This window comes from Mizuhopecten yessoensis, unplaced genomic scaffold (genome assembly GCF_002113885.1).
Source record: "Mizuhopecten yessoensis strain PY_sf001 unplaced genomic scaffold, ASM211388v2 scaffold2401, whole genome shotgun sequence".
NCBI lineage: Eukaryota > Metazoa > Mollusca > Bivalvia > Pectinida > Pectinidae > Mizuhopecten > Mizuhopecten yessoensis.
In genome coordinates, this window is record NW_018404528.1 from 316,867 (window position 1) to 333,272 (window position 16,406).

General features: G+C 34.5%; 1 protein-coding gene across 5 annotated transcripts in view; it reads right to left on the reverse strand.

The window, feature by feature from the left end:
* The window catches only part of LOC110445886 (neuroglian-like), a 41,506-nt gene extending 25,559 nt beyond the window's left edge, over positions 1 to 15,947 (reverse strand). The window contains exons 1-3 of one of the 5 annotated variants that reach the window (XM_021490730.1): positions 15,824 to 15,947; positions 1,221 to 1,301; positions 58 to 172 (exon numbers count right to left, since the gene is read on the reverse strand). In XM_021490730.1, the coding sequence (XP_021346405.1) occupies positions 58 to 172; positions 1,221 to 1,281 (176 nt within the window). In that variant the 5' untranslated portion in view covers positions 1,282 to 1,301; positions 15,824 to 15,947. The other 4 variants (XM_021490732.1, XM_021490731.1, XM_021490734.1 and 1 more) reach the window with 4 other exon arrangements.
* Between the last annotated feature and the right edge of the window lie 459 nt (positions 15,948 to 16,406).

The window sequence follows — 16,406 nt, forward strand, 5'->3', positions numbered from 1 at the left end:
CCAGATAAATAGAGTTTTGTCATTGATGTTGGTGCTGGGGTACTGAAGATTACTCACACTGGTTCTGGATATCCATCAGCTTTGCAGATTTTACTAAATTTGACATTGCCATTAAGACTGAGATAGTACTGCTGTTTGAAGTCGGACTTCATTGAAGGTGGTGTCTCTAGCGCTGCAAGAGATCAAATTATCAATGTTAACACACACAGTCATTTCTTGGTATTCCAACAAACCTCAATGTTAACGGAAATATTGTAGTATGCAATTATCTCCCTTTTTGATATAACAATTGAAACACAAACCACAACCATAGTGTATTGGAGTACAGTCACACTTATAAGTAGGGATGTGGCATTCCATCACAATACCAGGTAAAGAGGGAATTTTTATTAGAAGGAAATATTGGGATATTTAATGGCTTCTTAAATTTTTGTTGTCCATTTTATTTAGAATTCTCGTAAAAACTAGAACTGTAAGCCAAATTAAATTACAAAGGCTAACTAATACCCGTAGCTCCTATATAAACCAAAACTGGACGGTTATATAAAGGCTAACTGAGGCAAAGCATTGCAAAGCAATCCATAGTCTCCCACCAGTAATGATTTCTTTATTCACTGATCAGCTGTACACTTATTTAAGAATAATGTATATAGGTCGCTGACATACTTCCTGTACTCCCTCCCTCCCAATGCCAAAACATACTTGCAAACCAAATCTTGTTAGCCCAGGTGAACCAGTTTGGCTGAAATCGTCCTAGTAGTTAAGGAAGAGTTGTCAGGACCAAGATTTTTAACAAAGGGCCATAACTCCATAAAAAAAGGTTGGAAAAAAATACCTGGATGCACAACATCAGGGGTAAGTAATCATATCTGAAAACTTCCGTTGAAATTGGCCCAATAGCTTTGGAGGAGTTGTGTGGACAAATATTTTTCAAAAAAGGGTTATTATTACTCTGTAAAAAAGGGTCAGATTGAAAATATAATACAGTGCCTGGATGCACAACATGAGGTAGATGTTATTATTTCTGGAAAGCATTGTTGAAATTGGTTCATTACTCTAGAAGGAGTTGTCCGGACAAACTTTTTCTACGGACGGACAGATAAGCTGATTACAGAATAGCCTCCTAACTTCGTTGCGGGGTATAGAATTAGTTTAAAGTGAACTGTAAGTACAAAAGTCACCAGTGGAAATAGTGACTGCTCTCTTTTCTATATACTTACACTGAGCATGGCATAACATCACGCTGCTCCCCACGAGGAGGAGGGGGAATATCCTAACCATGTCGGACAGCTACTGTTTATCTGAAAAAGATTAAGAAAAGTTCACATCATATCTAGCATTCAACAGACACATAGTCATTCAGATGCATGAAAGCACACTTAAAACTGTTTTGATTCAACAAGAAAATGTATGCGTAACAGAAACAAGAGAAATGCATGGCCAAACCAGGATTCGCACCCGATGTGCTACCAATTGAGCTGCATACCGACAGACCTAATGAAATAAAACAAACACTTCTATCAACACCACCTCCAGTATGTTGTGGAGGCATACAAGTTTGTTTTACCTTGAAAGACACTAACTTTTACCTGTATGATCTTTTATATATATCCACTCTGTAAGCCCGAAACAATACATGATGGTATCTATTATATATCCACTCTGTATGCCCAAAACAATACATATGGTATCTATTATATATCCAGTGTGTATCCCCGAAACAATACATGAGGGTGTTTATTATATATCCACTCTTTATGCCCGAAACAATACCTGATGGTATCTATTATATATACACTCTGTATGCCCAAAACAATACATGATGGTATCTATCATATATCCACTCTGTATGCCCGAAACCATACATGATGGTATCTATCATATATCCACTCTGTATCCCAGAAACAATACATGATGGAATCTATTATATATCCACTCTGTATGCCCGAAACAATACATGATGGTTTCTATTATATATCCACTCTTTATGCCCGAAACAATACCTGATGGTATCTATTATATATCCACTCTGTATGCCTGAAACAATACATGATGGTATCTATTATATATCCACTCTGTATGCCAGAAACAATACATGATGGTATCTATTATATATCCACTCTGTATGCCCGAAACAATACATGATGGTATCTATTATATATCCACTCTGTATGCCCGAAACAATACATGATGGTATCTATTATATATCCACTCAGTATGCCCAAAACAATACATATGGTATCTATTATATATCCACTCTGTATGCCCGAAACGATACATGATGGTATCTATTATATATCCACTTTGTATGCCCGAAACGATACATGATGGTATCCATTATATATCCACTCTGTATGCCCGAAACAATACATGACGGTATCTATTATATATCCACTCTGTATGCCCAAAACGATACATGATGGTATCTATTATATATTCCCTCTGTATGCCCGAAACGATACATGATGGTATCCATTATATATCCACTCTGTATGCCCGAAACAATACATGACGGTATCTATTATATATCCACTCTGTATACCAGAAACAATACATGATGGGAGCTATTATATATCCACTCTGTATGCCCGAGACAATACATGATGGTATCTATTATATAACCACTCAGCTGGAAACAATCCCGATATGTCACTCTTTTTTACTTCAAATTTATTTGAGGATTTTATCTTGCTCATATTTATGCACTCAACAAACAAGTTCTTTTAACTTCATTAACATAATATTTTTCCAAAAGTCACAGGTAAATTACAAAGATCTATTATATATCCACTCTGTATGCACGAAACAATACATGATGGTATCTATTATATAACCACTCAGCTGGAAACAATCCCGATATGTCACTCTTTTTTACTTCAAATTTATTTGAGGATTTTATCTTGCTCATATTTATGCACTCAACAAACAAGTTCTTTTAACTTCATTAACATAATATTTTTCCAAAAGTCACAGGTAAATTACAAAGATCTATTATATATCCACTCTGTATGCCCAAAACGATACATGATGGTATCTATTATATATTCACTCTGTATGCCCGAAACAATACATGACGGTATCTATTATATATCCACTCTGTATGCAAGAAACAATACATTATGGGATCTATTATATATCCACTCTGTATGCCAGAAACAGTACATGATGGTATCTATTATATATCCAGTCTGTATGCCAGAAACAATACATGATGGTATATATTATATATCCACTCTGTATGCCCGAAACAATACATGACGGTATCTATTATATATCCACTCTGTATGCCCAAAGCAATACATGATGGTATCTATTATATATCCGATACATGATGGTATCTATTATATATTCCCTCTGTATGCCCGAAACGATACATGATGGGATCTATTATATATCCACTTTGTATGCCCGAAACGATACATGATGGTATCCATTATATATCCACTCTGTATGCCCGAAACGACACATGATGGTATCTATTATATATCCACTCAGCTGGAAACAATCCCGATCTGTCACTCTTTTTTACTTCAAATTTATTTGAGGATTTTATCTTGCTCATATTTATGCACTCAACAAACAAGTTCTTTTAACTTCATTAACATAATATTTTTCCAAAAGTCACAGGTAAATTACAAAGATCTATTATATATCCACTCTGTATGCCAGAAACAATTCATGATGGTATCTATTATATATCCACTCTGTATGCCAGAAACAATTCATGATGGTATCTATTATATATCCACTGTGTATGCCCGAAACAATCCATGATGGGATCTATTATATATCCACTTTGTATGCCCGAAACGATACATGATGGTATCCATTATATATCCACTCTGTATGCCCGAAACGACACATGATGGTATCTATTATATATCCACTGTGTATGCCCGAAACAATCCATGATGGGATCTATTATATATCCACTCTGTATGCAAGAAACAATACATTATGGGATCTATTATATATCCACTCTGTATGCCAGAAACAGTACATGATGGTATCTATTATATATCCACTTTGTATGCCCGAAACGATACATGATGGTATCCATTATATATCCACTCTGTATGCCCGAAACGACACATGATGGTATCTATTATATATCCACTCAGTATGCCCAAAACACTACATATGGTATCTATTATATATCCACTCTGTATGCCTAAAACAATACATGATGGTATCTATTATATATACACTCTGTATGCCCGAAACAATACATGACGGTATCTATTATATATCCACTCTGTATGCCAGAAACAGTACATGATGGTATCTATTATATATCCACTCAGCTGGAAACAATCCCGATATGTCACTCTTTTTTACTTCAAATTTATTTGAGGATTTTATCTTGCTCATATTTATGCACTCAACAAACAAGTTCTTTTAACTTCATTAACATAATATTTTTCCAAAAGTCACAGGTAAATTACAAAATGCAGTACAACAGATAAAATGCCAACAAATGCATTTTGTATAATTATAAGTTACACAGGTAAACATATCTGTGCACTGTTCTAAGTTGTTGGAAGGCCTCATATAGGTATAAATTAATATTATGTTCACAGGACCAAGGACAAGGTGATATTATATATACTAGCTACCTGGTTGCAGTCAGCTGGTCCTAACATATATAGCTAGGTATTATTGCTTTTTAATTGTCGTATAATAACCAAGCTGTGCGAGTTAAACATGACTGCTTTTATTGCTTTTTGTATTCACCTGGTTAGAAAAGTTCTGCCCGACTGCTGGTCCTAGCCAGACACTACTATATATTGCCAGTTGCATTTATATAAACGACAGTTCTACATTTAAATTTCCATATTGAGAATGATTCTGATGAATTAATCTGAATTTCAAACACCTGATGAGTGTAACTGGATAACCCGAGTACATTTTGTATTAGTGAGAAAAGTTTTCATCCGAACCCAATAATCGTAAACACGTAACTCTTTCACCACTGTAGACTATAATGGACTCATCCAGAACAATACATGGTAGAGTCTACTTTAGTAACATATGCATCAATGGGTGAAAGGGTTATATGTTGCGGGAATGAGACGTCAGGAAAGTAAATAAAATGCAGGACCTGCTAGTTTAGGTAACTTTCCAGCGTAACATAATTATATTTCAATGAAATAAATTGCCCATCTAATAAGCCGTAAGCTTTCTCGTGAGCTGAAATCAAGCAGGCTTTGTGTGATCTCTCATGTGTCTGTTATACATTATCAATAAAGACAATCAATAATGTTGTTTTTTCTGGAACCCGACCGATAATAAAGGGGGCAGAATTTGTTATTCATATCTGATTTTACCATCAACTTTTGTGTCTAGCAAAAACACTAAAAACACTATTACAAAATATATGGATTATTTTCAAAATAATCAATACATTTCTACAGAACATGGATCGCTTTCAAGATATATCTGTTACAGTGGAGAAGTCCTGCTACATGCATATGTAGGGTATTGCTTTAAACTGGCCAACAGTTTTTCTATCATTGTTGTTATTGTGTACATATAGTACACAGTGTGGGTGGAGCAGAGCTAGATACAATATGTACACAGTGTAATATGTGTTTTACCCGACATGTATAAAAGTAATCAATGATTTGACAAATGGCCTGGATTGTACATGTTTATGCATCTATATTACTAATAAGTCTGTTTACAAACTCATCAGTACTTTAATTAGATGTCTGTTTACGAACTCATCAGTACTTCAATTAGATGTCTGTTTACGAATTCATCAGTACTTTAATTAGATGTCTGTTTACGAATTCATCAGTACTTCAATTAGATGTCTGTTTACGAACTCATCAGTACTTTAATTAGATGTCGGTTTACGAACTCATCAGTACTTTAATTAGATGGTCTGTTTACGAACTCATCAGTACTTTAATTAGATGTCTGTTTACGAATTCATCAGTACTTCAATTAGATGTCTGTTTACGAACTCATCAGTACTTTAATAAGATGTCGGTTTACGAACTCATCAGTACTTTAATTAGATGTCTGTTTACGAACTCATCAGTACTTTAATTAGATGGTCTGTTTACGAACTCATCAGTACTTCAATTAGATGTCTGTTTACGAATTCATCAGTACTTTAATTAGATGTCGGTTTACGAACTCATCAGTACTTTAATTAGATGGTCTGTTTACGAACTCATCAGTACTTCAATTAGATGTCTGTTTACGAATTCATCAGTACTTCAATTAGATGTCTGTTTACGAATTCATCAGTACTTTAATTAGATGTCTGTTTACAAATTCATCAGTACTTTAATTAGATGGTCTGTTTACGAATTCAGCAGTACTTTAATTAGATGGTCTGTTTACGAATTCAGCAGTACTTTAATTAGATGGTCTGTTTACGAATTCAGCAGTACTTTAATTAGATGGTCTGTTTACGAATTCATCAGTACTTTAATTAGATGTCTGTTTACGAACTCATCAGTATTTTAATTAGATGTCTGTTTACGAATTCATCAGTACTTCAATTAGATGTCTGTTTACGAATTCATCAGTACTTTAATTAGATGGTCTGTTTACGAATTCATCAGTACTTTAATTAGATGGTCTGTTTACGAATTCAGCAGTACTTTAATTAGATGGTCTGTTTACGAATTCAGCAGTACTTTAATTAGATGGTCTGTTTACGAATTCAGCAGTACTTTAATTAGATGGTCTGTTTACGAATTCAGCAGTACTTTAATTAGATGGTCTGTTTACGAATTCAGCAGTACTTTAATTAGATGGTCTGTTTACGAATTCATCAGTACTTTAATTAGATGTCTGTTTACAAATTCATCAGTACTTTAATTAGATGGTCTGTTTACGAATTCATCAGTACTTTAATTAGATGTCTGTTTACGAACTCATCAGTATTTTAATTAGATGTCTGTTTACGAATTCATCAGTACTTCAATTAGATGGTCTGTTTACGAACTCATCAGTACTTCAATTAGATGTCTGTTTACGAATTTATCAGTACTTCAATTAGATGTCTGTTTACGATCTCATCAGTACTTTAATAAGATGTCGGTTTACGAACTCATCAGTACTTTAATTAGATGGTCTGTTTACGAATTCATCAGTACTTTAATTAGGTGTCTGTTTACGAACTCATCAGTACTTTAATTAGATGGTCTGTTTACGAACTCATCAGTACTCTAATTAGATGTCTGTTTACGAACTCATCAGTACTTCAATTAGATGTCTGTTTACGAATTCATCAGTACTTTAATTAGATGTCTGTTTACAAATTCATCAGTACTTTAATTAGATGGTCTGTTTATGAACTCATCAGTACTTTAATTAGATGTCTGTTTACGAACTCATCAGTACTTTAATTAGATATAAGTGTAACGTCTCTGGTAGATTTACAAAACAGAGCAGTAAGATTCAGAAGGTTTCAAATTAATATTAACAAAAATTTATCCTTAAAAATATGTACATTTACAAATTACCTATACTAGCTCTTTTATTAATCATATTTGCAGGAGACAGTGATTTTTGTACAACATCAATATTAACACTGATTTTTTTCTCCTTGAGGGAATATTTGCTCTTGAACAGCAGTCACCCATCCAGGCTAGCATCGATTTGACTTCAACAGTCAACCATCAATTTGACTTCAACAGTGAACCATCGATTTCGACTTCAACAGTGAAAATACATGTACTATCATCTATGTTATGGCCTACAGAAGCTAATATTGACCAACATCAATAAGAAGAGACAAGATTTGTACTTCAGCAATCGTTTCATGGTGTGCAGTATGTATATACTGTATATGATTATAAAACATACCTTAAATAGTTATAGACAGGGAAGCAAGAATTTTAAGGTATAGAAAAAGGGTCCAAAAAACATAAGCTCCTTTTTCCAATTTTCTGATTTCAGGTCACTTGCCATGGGGTTAAGAACTGTCAGTCGACCTTAAACAGGCTATGATATATATATATGGTAGCCCCCGGGGCCCCGGTCACTGTCAACCACATAGTATATACTGCAGCCCCGAGCACTGATTGTGTTACATAACTACCTGTGAGGCCTTTGTATTGTACTACCAGCTGTGAACCAATTACACCTACTGATCATGATCATACATCGTAACATGTGAGAAAATTACTACGTAATGGGTAATGCTGCTGAGAAAACTAGCCCAGCCAACATATACAGATTACTTATACCTACTATGTGTATGATGAAATGGGTTATACTTTGTGTATAGTTGTAGCTATTTCACCTTCATCACTCAAATTAATCTCAACATAATTTTTTTTTTATGAAATCAACCAGAGATCTAACCTTCAAAGAATGATCTAATGTTTTTATCCACATTAAAATTCTTCGTTTTTGAGTCAACGAAAAAATTCTTCCAATTAAAATGCTGCTGTCTGTAGTGTGTAGAGTGGTTATTATGACCATTAATCAGTATAAAATATTAATACAACATGATCCAGAAAATAGATGAACCAGCTGTCTATATTTACAGTGATCCTGAGAGGTATATTTCTCACCGGTACACAGGTGTTGTAGCTGGTATATATATATTGTACCTTGGAGTGACTAACACCTGAGGGTCCTCTTATAGATCTGTCTATGTCTGTCGTATTGTTCTCTTATCTATAGCTTAGATCTGTCTCTTCCCACAGATCAATGACCCAAACAAGTATTTTGTTGACTCAAAATTCTTTCAGGAAAAAGGATGTGATTACTCATACATGAAGTATTGTTACTTCAAGTTCAACATACATCAATTTAAATACCTCTGACAGTTGTAAAACTGTACAGGTTTGCACAATGCAGGTAGATATGTTTTTACCTAGGTTATTTTGGGAATGGGAGGGGGGGGGGGGGGGGGGGGTGGTGCATGGGTTTGGATTTGGAAAAAAAAACATGTTGCAGAACCAAATTGGAAAATATTGGAATTATAACAAATACTTATTTTGTTTTTGCAAAGTGTCATCTACAAGACTAAACAACTTAATGTATGAAAGAATGTTTCTTACAGATGTTGTTACCTTAATTTGTCATCTAATAAAAAGCAGAGAATTAAAAAAAAAGTGTTATTATAAATTTTGAGATTGGGAAATTTTAAAGAGTTTTAAGTATATACATATAATTCGGCCCAAATATTTGCCCCAGAAAAAGCCCTGGTAGAACAACGTAAGTGTATAAGTTAAACAGATTTAAAACTCTTTCTGAACCAACAAACACTTTTAACAAGTTCATGTCTCTACATAATTATAAAATCTGTCAAATTCATTTCAATTTAAAGCCGATCTCCCTAGCATTTATCTAACGTAATTAAAATTCTGAGAGTCACATCACTAAGTTGTAAATGGTCGTGTTCATGCACAAACATGAATGTAAGAAATATATTCCACAATTCATGTCACGTAAAATATTTAATTTCTGCAAAATTATTTCGGCCGTATCTTACTTCAAAATCAGCTAGCTACCTTTCAGTGCATACAGTCTCGCGCAAGAAAAAAATTAAATCACCACAATTATGCGTTATGTAAATTTCCTGTAAAATATAAACAGCTGCACGGAGCGTAAGAGATTTATACGACTGGTAAATCAATATTTTAGAGCACACATTTAATGACACATCAATAATACACCGAGATGTACCAGTGCATTATTACCTGTGAAATTCAAGCATATATTGTTTATCAGCGTTTAAAAGAACCTGTGCAAACACTGGATAAATATCACATGACATGTACAGCTCAGTAGATATCACATGACATGTACAGCTCAGTAGATATCATATGACATGACTTAAGCTTGTAGCTCTGTAGATGTCATTTTGCTCTCTTATTTTGTCAAAAAGAAATCGTGGTAAATAATTTGCAGTTTAAATTTTGCCCAGCAGCTATACACATATCCTGATCCGTGCAAAATTTAAATGGTAGACCAGTATTGTATGTTCACCCATGTGTGATTTTGATGTTTTAAGTACTGCAAGTAATGCCTGAGTGAATTTCTGGTATGTCAAGTCTTGGCTATAAACCTGTTACAATATATGTGTACACACCTGACACAAGGGACAGAACACAAAAGTACATGTACATAGGTGACATTCCTCAGGCAGTGATCACCATATGACATCCAGTAGATCCGGCACACTCTATCTAGTCATTTCTAAATGAATATTATATTGCAAAGCCAATATTTTACCTACAATGTACCCCACCGGTAGTCTATATCAGAACAAGAGACTTAAAGTTAATATTTTATAATAATACATACAGTATACATAATTATACATGATTTCCTCAACATGCCCACTACCTGTGTCACCTACATATACCTCCTCATTAAACAAGCTAGGGTTAGACCTGTGTGTTATCAAACCATTCCTGTGTATAAAACAACTAGGATAAATTTAAACTTACCTGGTTTTTTGTTCAAACGAGTGTTACAATTTACACACAGCTTCTCAAATTTACCAACAGCAATGAAGCAGGGTTTGTAATAATAATCTATAGTCAGACCTTCAAAACAAGACCCTGCATCACTCAGAGTCTGTGTCACGCAAAAGCTTGACTAGAATTAAAATGATGAATTCGTACAGAGCCAATGAGTGACAAAATTCATACCCAGCTGGGTGTTCAGGAGACAATTATACACATGACCGATTGGATTTATGGATGTGTCAACTCCTTCCAGAGGCCGGATTATCCATAATTGAACATGAGAATCAATACCTCGACTCAGACCAAGATCTAGCGTCCCAAGTCACAATGGACCAGATATAATTCAGTTGGCCTGTTATTTTTAATATAAAATTTCCCCAATTCTTTAGTTACTGACCCCAAAATATTTTTTTCAAACAGCTTAAACACGTACAATTTCAGTCAAAGGTCAGATGTGACAACAGAATGGAAGACCTTTACTTTATAGGACCCTCTATAGCAAACAATGCAACCGCCTACTGTGACCTTTCAAAGGCATTTCAATTTATCTTGAATTACAATACCAGATGATTATAATTCTTTTCCGGTAAAACATGAATTGAAATCATTACTCAAAAATTTGATACACTTTATAAAGAACATCTATACATAAACCTGTAAACCGAGAGTGAAGATCCCAATTCAGCCCATGAACGTATGTCACTCCTATGTAAATCTCCACAATTAACAACCCTCACCTTATGATTACCGTATTTTTTTCCTCGTGAAATTTACCTCTCCATCTTTCACAGTATGATGATCTAAATAAATAACATGCAAGAAAGAAATTATGATACTGATTATATCCCCTAACATCTTCTGTAACAACCTTAATTTACAGTTTACACTTCCTCTCCCTACTTCAATTACTTTCCCCAAATACTGTAAAAAAAATAACAGGGATTTTTCAAGGAAAAAGTGTTATATTTTTAAAATATGGGAAACAGCAGAAGTAAACAGGAGAAATTTCAACAGTTTGGGGACCTCGGCTTCAAAATGTTATAAACTAGTTATAATTATCAGACACAAAATTCTTAGTTTTGTTTTATATCAATTTTTTCCTGCATGCATGAACTCAATCTATGATTACTTACTGTTACATATATAGAGTACTTATATTGATGAAATCTAATTACATGTTTTGTAGATCAAATCTAATTACATGTTTTGTAGATCAAATCTAATTACATGTTTTGTAGATCAAATCTAATTACATGTTTTGTAGATCAAATCTAATTACATGTTTTGTATATTATTTTGATGGTCAACAAATACGTGTCTGATATAATCCTAACATATTGCTGTATAGATTAATACTGTAATGATACGGCAACGTTTACCTGGTGTAGACTGGAGTTTCTGTTCTAAAACATGTGTCTAATGTATGATCTAATGTATTACGGTACTGAGTAATGATACAGCATCGTTTACCTGGTGTAGACTGGAGTTTCTCTTCTAAAACATGTGTCTAATGTATGATCTAATGTATTACGGTACTGAGTAATGATACAGCATCGTTTACCTGGTGTAGACTGGAGTTTCTCTTCTTATCAGACCTTGTTCAGCCTTGAAAATTGAAACAATGCTTCATCCGTCTCACAACAACAAATCTGGGTTGTCTGTCTGCTGCCGATACCAGTTATTGATTTGATTCAATATAACATGGTGCAGTGTCCGTGTTGTTTTTACGCAGCACTGTTCACAAAATGGCTACCCTAAGATGTATGTATTTCTACAGTACCGTATCACCCAACACTCCAAAAGGGGAGAAATTTTGTCATTGGTCCCGAAAAATCAATACAGAGACATTCCATTGACTGCCATATGTGTCACCTCTTCTATTAATAGAACTGGCAGTACAACTGTTAGAATTAGCCCTCGGGATCGCCCTGGTAATCCCAGCTACACTGTACACTCCCTCATGAGAGAAAAATCTATGAATGCAGATCTAGATCTAGATGTAATGATGAAATACAATTACGGTGTGGTGGACCTGCTCGTGCTAATTTGAGTAGTAATCACATTTAAGACAGTAATGATGACCGGAGGCAAAGTGACCAAGACCAGCTGTCTACTAGAACGTGTAACGCCATCCTACACATATATATAATACTTGTTCACACACAGTGCGGCACCTTTTAATGACTTTTATGTCTTTTATATAATTACAAAACTTAGTTTCCATCAATCTCCACTATTCTACAGACTAATGATGTGGCTGGGTTTTATTTTCAATGAAAAAATATTAGAATGTAGTAAGTGACAGGTTTTAGAGACCTTCTTTAAATAAAAGTCATTTATATAAAAAAAAAGCTATATTCATGTTCCGAATTCATTTATCCTACGTATGTTTTTGATCATATCAAACACTACTGCAGAGATATTGGTGCGATTTTAGACAAGAAACCCTTGTTTAGCTTCTGTTCTTTCCTTTCAGGAAGAGTTTAAACAGACTAATAACAGATAATTGTCAGTCAATTTATATATATACTACAGTGGCAGATTTGTGTCATTTCATAATTCGTCTTTTCTCCCCCCAAAAAAGATGAGAATTAACTTTACTGAGTCGGCTCCCTCTATAGCTTCTAGCTACCACTACTAGTTACCCAATATCAATGGTCACTTCATACAGTTGTTTTACAAAAGACCCGAAACTCACTTTGATATATATGTCTTCATCATGGCAATAAGAAACTGTACAAGGGGGACTAAAACATATAATCCTATTATCTGTTCAGTGAACAATGGCATCCTAAACCAATAGACTGACAATTCTCACGTTTCTCGCCAGTGACTTTATTTTAGGGCTCAGTAAAACCATACAACACTGCCTAAATTAGAACAGACTCTAGACCAGTGACCAGTTCCATATATAGTAATCATTCAAACAAAAACAGCTTCGACAGATCTTTGGACTCATTTAAAGCTCAACATCTTCCAGGTTTGTAAAAATGGAACTGTCAAAATGAACTTCAGCTTTGATTTTCTTCAAACATCCTTATATGAAACTCGTATTTGAAGACACAAAAGTATTGAATTGTTGCCAGAGAAAGAATTTATGAGAAGATCAATATTAGGAAAGACAATTTCAAGTTGAAAATTGTATATTATTTATTTTAAGCTGAGCAAACCTTGTGTCCATTTTCAGGACTTGTTTTTGCAAGATTCCTCAGCTTGGAAGTTGAGGACCCATTTTGGTCAAATTAAACGCCATATATTTTGATAATTATTTCAAAATGCTCATTAAAAAAATATTTCTTGATTTAAAAGGCCTTACAACTCTAAGAATACAAAAGGAGTGGATTGGATAATTGTTGCATTAAAATTTAAGAAATATTTGAAACTTGGCTTCAAGTCTTGTTAAGCTGCCAGGGTAATGAGGTTTAGCCTGGTACAAATGGCAGCTTTAACCATTTTACCCCTAAAGTCACATTTGAACCTTACCAAATCAAAGACTGGGCAAGTCCAGTTGAAATATGTAGGGGTGAATGAGTTAATATTAGAGTTATTTCACTCCATCCACTCTCACTAATCAACTAATAACAGTACCCGTCACAGGAGACCTCCGTCACAGGAGACCTGATCATAACGACCCAGCTGTCACAGGACAGGGCTATTACAGAATTGATCCTAAAATACATAGAGATATATGTAATGGAGATGTTCTTGTTTTATACACGCAAAATACAGACAAACAGGTGTTGTCCTGTGGCAGCCGTTCATATAGGGGCGCTGACTCAGCTACCTGCTGTATGTGGTAGCTAGCTTAATGGTTATATATATATATCATTTTAACAGAATGCATTTGTTTTTCAAATGAATAAATTTTACATTTTAAATGAAGAACATTAGGAAATCTACCACTATACAAAAATAACAAATTTTATATAATGACTACCGGATCTTCAATCTCTCAAACTAAACAAGCCATTTGGATCGATATGTATTGCCTTTGCCCTGCTTTGACCATCAGTTATATCAGAGAAACTAACTTAAACGCAAAAACTTAATGTTGATGGAAATGCTGACAAAGTCAATGAATCATGAAAGGTATGCTGCCTCCAGCATTTGATGCATGGGTTGAGATGTACTTCTCAACCCATGCAACTTGGTTGGTGTAGCACTTATACTTTCAGAGAAACTAACTTAAACAGAGTGACTAGAGTCGAAGGTGAAGCCAGTTTATGACAACATTAAAACATTTATTCGAATTGATTATTTTCTAGTTCTACCATAAAGTAAGCACCTTCAACTAATTGAAGATTTTGTCACGAAATTGGGTTTATACTACATAATAATTATCCACTTAGTTAAAGTTAAGAGAAGGAAAATTTAATTGGAGGAGAGTCAGAGCAAGCCAGTTATTTGGCAATCCACACCATCAAAGGTTGCTCGGAAAAGGGGGAAATTATTATGTATGTAATATTCATGTAATTTTTAAGATACTATATACTACAATTCATTACCAATTTCCTTACATGGCCTTATATACCTAATTCTGTTGTACATATTATGATGAGTTAATTAGATATTACAGTCCAACAAATGCCAGTACTTATGGAAATTAAGAAAATAGAAGTTTGGCAGGTACATGAATGTGGTCACTCTATTTAGAGTGATACTTTGAAACATTTTCATAGTCATTTTGGTTAAAAATCGCATTCCTTACTAAAACTACTCGTGTAATGAAAATAAACACTGCCAGGTCACTATGAAATAACCGAATAATAAGAGATTAAAAGCAAATATACTGCTTAGCAAATCTAAATGCTTACGTGAGGGGGACTCGTCTATCATACCACGGATTGCTATCAAGTCCGTGATCAATTGATGTTACACGCACATATTCAATACATAGGCCGACATAAGGATGTATAATAATAACGATTCATGGAGACATTTTTTCGTATCATTGAACAATTTAATTATGGTGAGATCGTTTTGAAGGTATTACAACATCACAATGTCAACAACTCAAATGCACAGAATACTTACATTTTCACTTCCGCGTGTAAGATGATCACAGGTGTTCACGACAAAGGTAAATTAGTATATCTTTCCAAATTGCTAAATGCTTACATGAATAGAATGAAGACTAGGTATTCCTCATAGAGCTACTTTTATGTGATCGCACTGAACTTTGAAAGTTTTGGTTAGTCATATCTGAGTTAACATCCACTTACCTTTCCAAAGCGAGACTCTCACCCACGCCGGAACGAACTCAAAAGCGAGACCGCCGGGAGGTCAGGTCGATCGTTGCATGCATTTCAGTAATTTACAGCTCAATTTTAAACGCACATGTGCACTTAAATAACCAAATGAAAGATTTTCCATACCTGTTAATGTGTTGAATTGTCTCGTCAGTCCTATAATTACTTATTCACTGACTTCATATAGTTTTGAACCCGTTCAGGTAATTACGCACCTTGCTACATCCGGGCTACCTGTTTACTGTCACCGTTTTGATGACGTGTGGCACATCTATGATCAAATGGGGCGCCGACAGGTGAATCGCCACCGCCTTATTAGGGTACACTACAATAAAATCGGACGTTATTTGCTTTCCAATAAGGGGTTTTCCATAACCAATATTCGAATATTGCAACCCAAAGGTTGTTTTTTTAATACAGAAAAACAAAGATAAAATGAATAAATAATTATAAATACTGAAATCTACAACAAGAAAATTTCAGTCTGCACGAACAAGCTTCGAACAGGCATTCATTGCAAGTAAGACCACCAGGAAATTTTACCGGATGATCATGTGACCAAACTAATGCGTTCACATTTACCGCGGTAAACTACTACATGAACCAGAGGCGGGAAGCTGCAGATTCTAATGGAAGAAAAGAAATCAAGATTTTATATTAAATTCAATAAAAAAAAATGCTCATTTATAGTTACATAGTAACTTGAAGG